Consider the following 11,577-nt stretch of genomic DNA (forward strand, 5'->3'; position numbering starts at 1 on the left):
AAAACAACGAGGCGGTGTGAAGGGTGACCGTCCATGCTTATTATGAATACACACATCAAAGCTAACTATAAAGTGGCAAGCGCCCTCTATGCTGGGGGTGTTGCGCAATCACAGGAAGAACGCTTCGTCTCAAAACTGTCAACAGTGTTTTGTGTGCTTCTGAACTAGCGAGTACAGTCTTCCAGGTACAGCTAGCAAGTACGGTCTCCCCAAGAACACAAGTCCGTTCTTTGCTTACTTGGTATTGAGAAACGCTCACAGTCACCAAGAGGCTACGCAACAGTCAGCCTTTATTGCCAATAGTTCTTTGCCGATTCCTGGTGTGTCCCTAGCTTGAAATGTATTTTTGGCCCTTAATTGTTCTAGGAGTGTGCCACTATGGGTGGTGGTATCCCCATCTGTAGGCAAGCGCAGACAAAGCTAGAAGTTTGTCTCTACATGTTCCTGTGGAGTCAAGACACCGAGGCAGTGCTGGTGGCCATGTCGTGTTTTCGCCACCTCTGTGAGGAGGCTGATATCCGCAGCGCTGCTGACGAGGTGCCAGTCCAGAACATCCTACCAAACTACGCCACCGCCAGTGAACTGGCCTCTGTCAGCAACATGATGGCAACAGGTCAGTACTGCTGGTTCCCCACTCTCCAGGCTGAGTTGATTAATTTTCTTACCTTACATATTATGACTTGTTCAGCACTGCATCTCACCTTTTGACATACTGTAATACGTTTTATTATTCACTGAATTTATTGTATTTTTATGCTATTAATCAACAATCATCAGATTCTTTCAGCACACATATCAACATTAACAAATGCCTATGTTCACTTCCATTAAGAAATATCTTGCTATAAAGGAAAAAATAAGAACAGTGTAATAATAGAGGGGAGAATATGCTAATGTCAATAGAGAATTATACAGTTTTCAAAATTTTGGTACACTTTCTATAAAGCCTGTTTTTATAATGCATTATAAACCATTATAATGTGTTACAATCTGCTTATAACGATTTATAAATAAAGTTATAAGTACTTGTGAATGATCATAATGTTTTTATAACTATAATATTACAAAGCATTTTTAAAATGATTTATAAAGTCAGGTATCATAAAACTATCTAATTGCTGCTCACTTTGTGTATATAATAAAATTTATATTTTCAATTTTCAATCCAAAATATTAAAGTATGAACTTGATGTATTTTTGCATGTTACATATGATCCTGCTACTATTTGCAATGCTCACTCTCTAGTGAGAGTATAACATATATTAATATTAACGTTAGCATAGATCAATATTCACATCACATTTCTCACTGTAGAATATTTTAGTAACAAGGATCTCTTTGCTAATAAAAATTTGTTTTTAAATTTAAAGAAAGTACTAAAGTCATTACAAAAAAGCTTTATAATGTGTTATGATTATAGTCATAAAGCATTATAATTATGAAAATGCTTGTAACTATACTTAAATAGCATTATAAGCAGATCATAACACATAACTGTTTAAAATGCATAATAGAGACAGGCAATGTCAGAATTGATGAGAAGTTGGTGCGATTTTTCATCCTTAGTACACTTTGGTTGTTGAGTAAGCAATGTGAAGAAAGCCTCAGCTTTGTCAGCTGTGATCGTTAAGTGCTGGAGGAGGACCCCAAATGTGGCCGTCAGTGGTTTAGGATTAGTGCCTCATACAAGGTTAATTTATTGTACTTTACAGCAGAGGGTTACACAATGAAATTCCTTTTGTAGTAACTTGATGCTACACAAGAAGAAAAAAAAGTGCATTTCTCTAGAACATTTATTAAATATGCATCAGAAGGAATGTTAACAGCAGCAACAAAACACTGGCGAATTATCTGGGCAGGATGAGAGAGTGCTAAAAAACAGAAGTACTACAGTCATGGACAGGACCAAAACATCTGGCTGTGTGTTCCAGGATCACGTCATCTGCATCTCATCTATTTAAAAAAAAAAATGGTTTGTGGGTCATAAGTGAGCCTTTGAAGTACTTAAAACTATAGAAGAGCATGCCTGATGCATAATGGTGAGTAATGTTCCAAACTATTAGTTAACAGCCATGTGTCGGCTCATTTTTGGTGACTTATGTGGATGCAAACTGCAACTTGAGTGGGTGGCGGAAGCATTCAACTGGAAAGCGGTAATTCTACTTTAAAAAAGATGCCCTCTCAATGGAAGAGAAGCACTGATCAGGGAGCGTAGTATTACTGACTTGAAATAATGTTGTGGCAAATACCCAGAACAATGTTATCTACCAACTTCAGATTCCAGACTGTGGTTATTAGCTGATATAGATTACATTAACAGTTTTGGTCTTGTTTCCACAGGCCGGTCCACCTTGCAGAAGAGGGTGATGGCCTTGCTAAGGAGGATAGAGCACCCTACACCAGGAAACATTGAGGTAACATTTCAGTTAGTTTCATTTAATTTTCACTTTCATTTATAACAACAATGCACATTCATTAACATTTATTTAAATGTGTTAACCTGCCAGCCAATTTTCAACTGTGGTCCTTTCTGTAAATGTTTTGAGACCAGTGCACCTTTAAACAGCAGGACATTAGTATGGGTTAAGATTCAGAAGGTACAGAAGATTGGACTATGTAAAAGCATTCACTATTCTACAAAAATGCAAAAAGCTTTGCCGTTTGACGTTGTGAAAGTCTTGACATGCTGCTGACCCAATTTGAGACGGATCTGTTGAATACTCTTAAAGCAACACTAAAGAACTTTTCCACTTTTGTCCCCCTACAGGTTGGAAGCGAGACTGTCCATTACTGGTGTCGTAATGTCTCATTATGTCTCATTCGATCTACAGATCCGCTACCAGATCTGGCAAACTTGCATAGTGTGGTTATAGCCGATAGAATGCCGTTCACCCTGTTACGAATTGATGAACCACTGAAACAATTTTGAAAACATTATTTTAAGGTTCATTATTTTGGTGCAGTTTTGCTAGATCATGTAGCCGATCTGTAGTTCGAATGAGACATACGAATAATGGAAACATTAATGGTCAATTCCGTTTCCAACCTGTAGGGGGACAGAAGCGGAAAAGTTTTTAAGTGTTGCTTTAAAGGTCCCATGGCATAAAAATTTCCCTTTGAGTTTTTATTAACATTAATATGAGTTACCCCAGCCTGCCTATGGTCCCCCAGTGACTTTGAGAAAATGAAAACTCAGATGGGCCGATCTGGAATCTTCAATCTAGAAAGCAAAGCAAGGGACAAGGTGACCTCCCTTTTCTCTACTTGGCCCGTCCAGAGAATTTGGCCAACCCCTGAGAGAGAGAGAGAGACATCATGGCTTTCAAACGAGCTAAGTGGCGGTTGGTCAAGGCCACAGCCCCAGCCTCCACTTTGATCTATGACATCATCAGCCGAGCTTTTGACTATTCCTTTTTTTGAGTGTTTGTGTTAATCCTAAAGTCCATAAACATTTGTTCATAATATTTAAATGAGAACGCACAAAATCCACGCTGGCTGATTTCCCGTTTGGAGAAAACATTTAATAAAAATGGACAATGTTTCTTAAGATGAAAGCAAAGCTCCCGTCAAATTTTGTAAAGATCAAAGGAACGTTTTCCCAACCCTTGCGTGTGATTGGGGGCACAATGGACCCCACAACCAAACCTAGTCATTGCAGAACATCCCAAGCCCCTAAAAAATGCTATTGCTCAGTATTAAAATAATATTAATAGTCCTTCGTGCTCGGACCCTAACAATAATAACATCTAAAAAACAATAGATTCCTCACATTTTCAGTGTGCCACAAGAAGCAATACAAAAATAAAAGGTTCCTAGCACTTTCAGTGCCACATTGTTGGGCCCTGGCCGTTGTTTGAAGTTTTCTGCTTAACAAAAAGTGTTGAGATGTGGAGGTGTCTTGCCACTTAGGATCTTAAATATTAGGCTGATTTCTGTACTAGTTTTCCAACTAAGTTTGTCATCTGTCAGTCACGTTACAATCATGGTAGGTAGGGCTGCACAATAAATCAAATTTTTACCACGATTACGATTTTGACTTCCCACTGTCAAAATTGCGTGATTCTGTTTTTTTTCAAAGCCAATCTACCGCTACCACTGTCTGCTCATAAGCCAGTTAGAGTTGTTCCCTGCATCGTGCAGCTTAGTTTCTAGATGTAGACAGTCACAGAGGACAGAGTAACGGGAGTAAAATTCAACAGATAGCCGTCGGTTGTACGCCGGTCTCAAGGTTTACCAATTTACCAGTAAATGCAACATTTTTCCCATCTGTGTTGTTTTTCAGACAACAGCAGTGACCAGTGCTAGTCGGTGCTAGTTAGTTGGTGCTTTATTAGTTGGTGCTGTTAGCTCTTTTAGGACGCACCGGTGCTTATGTCCTCGCATTGCTGCAATGTTGTTATATGGATATGGTTTAATTTTGCGTTACATGACCCATTTCTTCTGTAAAGACGTGCCTGTGTTGGATCTCTCCTCTACTCTCTCTCGTCTTACTCTCCGCACAGCCCCGCCACACGGCGCCAGTCCACACTTCTGACATTTGTCTACAGTTTTAATTTTTTATCAACACAGCTGTATATTGTTAAGTATGAGGGGAAAACCTGTATTTGTACCAGTGTTTCTGCGGGTAACTGCAATCGCGGCCGCCACATCAAAGAACACAGAAGTTATTGAATGCAACTAACTTCAGTTGGTAGAGTAATACTGTGTGAGACTGACACTGCTGGACCTGGACGAGAGATGTGACCCATGGCCAGAATATTATAGTTCATAAAAATGCAGCGCAGTGACGATACAGACATTTCATACACACAACTTGTGTATCCGCCATTCAGCCCGGGCTGGACCCATTCATAATGATCAGCAGTCTCTGTTAACCAGTTATTGTTTAAAAAAAGTGAAGGAGCTTTCTCAGAGATGCATTTGAAAAAATATCCTACGCTATTTATTTCAGATAGCTAATTTTCATTTACATGTGTTGCAGCTGTATGTCTATACAACATACAACTTCAACATAAGAAGAATGTAGCATAATATGGATGTAAAAGCAGTTATAAATAGCCTGTGTGACAATAAAATTAGTTTTGGTTAAAATCAGCAAATCGTGAGAATAATCGTGATCACAATATTGATCAAAATAATCGTGATTACCATTTTGGCCATAATTGTGCAGCCCAAATTGTAGGTTTGGGGTTTTCCAGCTAACACTTTAGGAGCCTGTTTGTACACAAAGATACTGGGCTTAAGTGTTGTACCTTTTGTGTGCTGTAGTTGTTAGGCAGCTTCTTATGTACCTATGATGAGTCAGATTCTATTTTGTTCATTTGAATTACATTATCCACTTTTGTTTTTGGAAGACTAGACAAGGTGCCGTCAAGGATGCTACATTTGACATGAGAGACAACATAAATGATCTCTCCATACGCATTGACTTTAGGATCACAGTCGGATGCAAAGCGTCACTTTAAAAAAAAAATGTGGCATGTTTTTTTACATTAAGAAAAGCCATTTAGTTAGATTTACCATTGTTGCACAGTTTAGCTCAATGCAACAATGTTTCAATTTTAAGTTCAAAATAGGGCTATCAAAGTTAACACTTTAACACTCAAAGTAATTTACGCTTTGTTACGCTAATTTAAGTTTTGTTATGATGATATGTATTGACTGAAGTGTACCATGTTATAAACATCTCTCTCTAAGCCGGAGACACATGATCTGATGATAAAGATGATGATCTCTGTGCTGGCTGTGCCATTGTTTTACTATGGGGAGAGTGGTGGGGACAACTAAGAGGAAGCGCTGCCCTTAGCTTGGTGCTCCGCTCGAAATTGCCACCATAGGTTAAATTATTTCAACTTTGACCTTGTAGCTGACCTTTTAAAGCACAGCCAATGAGATAACAACTGGATGTGAGGTAGCCACAAGGAATGATGACGTATACTTGCACTGCGCTTTGCCTCTGAAGCGTCCGCACTATACACTACACATCATATGTAGGCGGGTTTACGTTTGAAGCACAGCTATTCGCCACACTGAATTAATTGCCAATTAGTGATTAAATATTTTAATCAGTTGACTGCCATAATTCAAATTTAAACATGTATACCTACAAATGTTTGATGTCAAGTAAGCATCATTCATTGCTCAGTTTTCTGTCATCTCTGTTTTTGCCTAATTGTTAATCTCTAGTTGATTTTCCGTTGGTTCCACCTTCAGGCTTGGGAGGACACATATGCTAAATGGGACCAGGTCACCAAACAGATTCTCAACTTCCCCAAAAACAAGGCAGATGATGGGCAGGTAAGCTTGTTTCACAGGGGATCTCCCTGTGTACCTTTGAGTGATGGAGTTTTGATTAAATGTGAAATCAAAGAAGTCATGAATTGGATTTAAGTGAAGCTTGGAGGGGAGTGTTGAATTTGTGCTATGTGTTTAACCATACATATAAATGGTAGGGTCCCAAAGGGGTATCATATGGTGCTTAGTACCAGCTCTGCTTAACTCAACGTGGTGCCCTGTCCTTCGTTTTGTATTGCAGAAATAGTACTGTCTCGTGCGTGAGGCGGTGTAGCTGGTCGTCGTAGCAAAGCTGCAGGCCACTGCCGCGACACATAACCTCAATGGTGTGTTGCTTTTGATAAGGGCTGAAACGATTCCTCAAGTAACTCAAATAATTCGATTACTAAAAATCCTTGATGCAAAATGATTCTCTTCAATGCTTTGTTTAATTAATGTTAGCAACGTTTTATTGCTCACGGTGTTTCCGCACTGAGAACTATTACTGTCGCACACATGGCTGACACTGCTTGCGACACACCCATGCATGAAGATTGTTCTCTTAATATATCCATGATGAAGACTGATTACAAAATTAAAAATGCGTCTAAGGGGTTACGAGAAGAGACAGACTGGAGAAAACGTTTGGAATCAGTTTAAACGGAATTAAAACTCTGTACAGTTGTCTGCTGCAAAATCAAACTAGCTTACCACAATAATGGCATGATGTCCATGCTTCAGCATCTCAACAGAATACATCAAGTCTAACTTAAGTTGTATGGATGATGAAACTACACCAAACACAACACCTACCAAAATCAAAGACAAGAAAACGTAGTGGTGACCACAATTTGATCTAAAGAGCCAAATTGTTGACAAACCTTTCAGAAAAACAGCTTATTGTTGCGCACCACTATCTCAAACTCTCTCGCACAATCGCCACAAGAGGCCACGCTGACAGTGCGGTCACCATTTTGGACTGAATGCTTTCCTGTGTCGCAGTCAGTATACTATCCATGAAATTGTTATTATAACCTGTTTGAGGTAACCTTTGCCCACCATTTGCTAGTAGCTATCTTAAACTAGGGTTATTATAGTAAACGAAAAATGAAAATAAGCAGTAAAACTGACAATAAAAACTAAAAGCTTCAAGAAAAGCTAAACTTAAACTATATTGCCAGGTTAAAGAACTAATTAAAAATTACTAACTTATTTCAGTTTGAGTCTTCAGATATATTATGTTACTACCCTAAAAAAAGGTGACAGCAATAATTTCTGTAAACTCCTGTGACATTGAACTATAGAAATGAAATTAACTTTACCAGTGTTGGGCAAGTTACTTTGAAAAAGTCATTAGTTACAGTTAATTCTTCCAAAAAGTAACTAAATTAGTTACTCTGTTACAAATTATAAAAGTAACTACTGCGTTACTTTCAAGTACATTTTTAAATGCTCAAATGTGACCCTACCTCCGTTCCTCTTTAACGTAACTTAAAGTACATGTGCATGTTCAATTATTTATGATAAATTTTAATATTGTAATGAAATGGACACTTACAACATATTATTAACAGAAACAATGTACCCAATTCTAAACTATTTTAATGTTGCAGTGGGACAAAGTGAGACTAGCTTCCAATCAAATGTCATGTGTGTAGATATTATGTTAATAAAGTGGCTCAATACAAATAACACAATAAATGTTTTGGAGCTTTCATTTTTAAGTGCGCGAGCAGAGAGCAGCGCATCAGTATATTTTTTTCATCAGCACGCCCACAAAGCGGAAACAGGAAGCATGGACGAGTTTGCAGACAACCGGATGCCAGGACTTTGAGTGACTGCATGTCAATCTTGTAAATCTAGTGGGTTAAGCTGAGTTCTTTTATGGTGAATGAAAGGCTTGATGCGACGAAGTAGGTCATCAGATCAAATTGAAGCATTGACGATAATGCTTTTGCCAGTTCTGCCATTGTTTACCTTTTTTTCTTAGAAACCGTCGGTAGCTTTTGTACATTAGCGCCACCTCTGCAACTAGTGTTGCAACCCCCATGCGCAAGTATAAATATAGCGCTCCCATGACATTACATTTGTGTGCAACAGGGAGGCCGGGGTGAGTATACCGCACGTTTAATACATTCACCGATGTAGCCTTTCTGGTGTTGTGCTCCTGCAGTTCAGTGTCTCTGTGTCCCCTCACAGCAGGAGTGGATCAACATGACAGGCTTCCTGTGTGCTCTGGGTGGTGTTTGTCTCCAGCAGCGCAGCACCCCCAGCCTAGCGACCTACAGCCCACCTATGGGCCCGATGAGTGAGCGCAAACACTCCATGATCTCCATGGACCCCTGTGGTATATCCAACCCTGTGGCCTCAGCATCCTTCTGCTCCTCATCGGCCTCCAGCGAGACACCCGTCAGCCGCTTCCTGGACCGGCTTCTGGCCCTGCTGGTGTGTGGTCATGACAGAGTTGGCCTCCATGTTCGCACAAACGTGAAAGACCTACTGGGGCTGGAGCTCAGCCCCGCCCTCTACCCAATGCTCTTCAACAAGCTGAGGAACAGCATTGGCAAGTTCTTTGACACCCAGGGACCGGTGAGTGGAACTATGGCACAATGTAATAAAACAATACCTCAAACGGTAACTTGTTAGTTGAGAAATGTGCATAAGTCTGACATGACACTGTTATAAACACGAAGGGCTCTTTATAAATGTCATTAAGTGTAATTTGGTAAATTACTTTAAATGCAAAATTTGCATTGTTTGTCTTGTTTATGTTATGACAAATTAACCAAAACAGCAATGCTTGTGTTATGACAATTTGACATTGAACTAGACAACATAACTTGAGTGCCAGGAACCAAACCTTGAAAAAAAAAAACACCTATGGGTACTGTATTTCCTGTCATCAACTGGCCTCCTCTCAGACAGTTTTGGGGGTTGTGTTTGGTCCCTTCCGGCTGCAGTAGCATTTGCATTTTTGATTAGGATTCTAAACCAAAACAGGAAGCTAGGGAGGGACTTGTCGTGTCATGGATATTGATTGGCATTTATAATAGCCAGTAGCACTGAATGTGTTATGTTCACCCGCCATCATGCTAACATTTTAGCTCTCTATGACAACAGTTTCATGTTAATGACCACTATCATGTCGGTCTTACTGTATGCACACGCCTTTAAAGTGTTATCCTTCAAACTCACAGTTTGGCTTTTACCAGCTCCATTGTTGGAGCAATACAAAAACTAGTTCCATGTATAAATTAGGTTTTCAAAGACTGATATGACTGTCGTTTCTTGGGCCATATTTTGCATCCGTCCCTCATCATTTCATCGCCTTCTTGTTAAGCTTTCCAAATCTGCACAGTTTCTTATTATTTCCATGGTCAGTTTTGTTTTATTTTGATATAGCTTAATCTGAAATGTACTCATTGTTTCTCCTCTTTGCAGTTTCTTATCAATGACAGTAACACCCAGTTTGTGGAGCAGACCATAGCCATCATGAAGAATCTGTTAGATAACCATACAGAGGGCAGCTCTGAACACTTGGGACAGGCCAGCATAGAGACCATGATGCTCAACCTGGTCAGGTCAGTACTTCCTGGTAGTATCTGGTTGGACTGCGGTAAAGTGGGGGCCAGGCGGTCTGAGCAAGTCTGTCACTGAGTGAGTCACTGAGTGTTTGATGAAGGTACACCAGTGGTCATTTGAGTTTACTTTTATTGTTTTCAAACAATGAGAAAATGTTCTTCTATTTTAATTTGTATGCTGCTGCACCTGCAATGACGAATAAATGGATATATACAGTATATATATAAATATATATATAAATAGCTTTTTACTAGTTTTAACAACTACTCAAAGCAGTTTACACACAGACACTAAAGGCACCATTTAACATTCACACACACATGCATACCTTGGTGGCCAAGGCTGCCATCAGATTAACATTAATCCATGTTCAGTTTTAGGAGCAATTCAAGGTTTTGTGTCTTGCCCATGCACATGTAGAGCAACCTTCCAATTGGAAGACAACAGCTCTATTACCTGAGCCACAGCCATCATAGGAGGAGAATAAAACTATAGGAGCGTCTGTCTCCACAAAATTAATGTGTTGAAGTTTGATGGTTATTTAGTTGTGCTTTTAGAATGTAATCAAGAGCGTACGGTACAATAAGGAATTGCACAGTGTGCAGGTCGTGTTGGGTTACAACCCATGTTAACTGGCTTGGTTTGAATTGACAAAAGAAGGTTTGAACATGGGTCAGAAAACCCTGTGTTAACCCTGGTTATTGGTGTGAAAGAGGTATTAGTCAAGCACCACTTTGTCAATTAACTCATCTGGCACTGCTGATGAGCTATCCCCACACCTCTCTCCCATGTTGCTTAATGCAAACGATGCATCCACAAATAGGCTACCTCCGCTGAGGACTTGGAGTAACAACAAAGCTGCAATTCAGCCCTGGATTAAGTGGGCCAGAGCGATCCAGAACTGCCCTGGCACTTTCGATTGATAAGTAAATTTATATTATCATACATCAGTGTTTAAACCGCAGTGTTTCAATCAATCATCCTTGAACCAGGAAAATGTCACTGATTAGTTCATGTTTGCATAACAGCAGGACAGTTAATATTCTGGGCTTAGTTCACGTCTGTCTGTGGACAACTGTTTTTTTCATCAGATTATGATGAGATGTATCAGATAAAGTCTGATAAAATTGTATGTGAAATCAGTTTGACAAAAATGACAATTATTGGTTTTGGCGAGACTAGATCAACTGAAATGTTCAATGTAATTTGATATTTGATACAGAAATTAACCTGAATTTAAAAGATGAAAAAAACTGTATTGACTTTTAATTGACTAAAACTGTACTAAAATGTTTTAAGAGTTCAATGTTGATATTGACAGTGGTAGAACAAGTACTCAAAACTGTTTTTTCTTTTTATGATTACAATTTTTTCATTAAAACATGAAACATAGAACATACAATTTGCAACATGAACATGCACATATAGTCAAATCTGCATCAAGAAGTTCTCTTTGCTCTTCTGTCAGTTTGGAACGCCCTAGTGACTCTTTAAAAGAACACGTTTCTTTATCAGTAGAGGTAGATAATGACTTATAGATATCAGTGTAAAATTCTTTAAAGATCTTATTAAAATCCACAGTTGCTGTAAAAACATTACATTGCATTAATCTAACGCTTTTATCCAAAGCAACTTATAATTGCTATTTACAGTGGTGTGAAAAAGTGTTTGCCCCCTTCCTCATTTCCTGTTCCTTTGCATGTTTGTCACACTTAAGTGTT

At 39.1% G+C, this 11,577-nt stretch overlaps 1 protein-coding gene across 3 annotated transcripts in view; it reads left to right on the forward strand.

Annotated features, from left to right (window-relative positions):
- The window catches only part of nf1a (neurofibromin 1a), a 204,789-nt gene that overhangs the window by 70,893 nt on the left and 122,319 nt on the right, over nucleotides 1-11,577 (forward strand). For 2 of the 3 annotated variants that reach the window (XM_034866988.1, XM_034866990.1), the window contains exons 17-21: nucleotides 367-613; nucleotides 2,342-2,415; nucleotides 6,215-6,298; nucleotides 8,474-8,863; nucleotides 9,716-9,855. In XM_034866988.1, coding sequence (XP_034722879.1) covers nucleotides 367-613; nucleotides 2,342-2,415; nucleotides 6,215-6,298; nucleotides 8,474-8,863; nucleotides 9,716-9,855 — 935 coding nt within the window. The remainder of the gene's footprint in view (nucleotides 1-366; nucleotides 614-2,341; nucleotides 2,416-6,214; nucleotides 6,299-8,473; nucleotides 8,864-9,715; nucleotides 9,856-11,577) is intronic. The other variant, XM_034866989.1, reaches the window with a different exon arrangement.

Source organism: Etheostoma cragini, chromosome 3, assembly GCF_013103735.1.
Source record: "Etheostoma cragini isolate CJK2018 chromosome 3, CSU_Ecrag_1.0, whole genome shotgun sequence".
NCBI lineage: Eukaryota > Metazoa > Chordata > Actinopteri > Perciformes > Percidae > Etheostoma > Etheostoma cragini.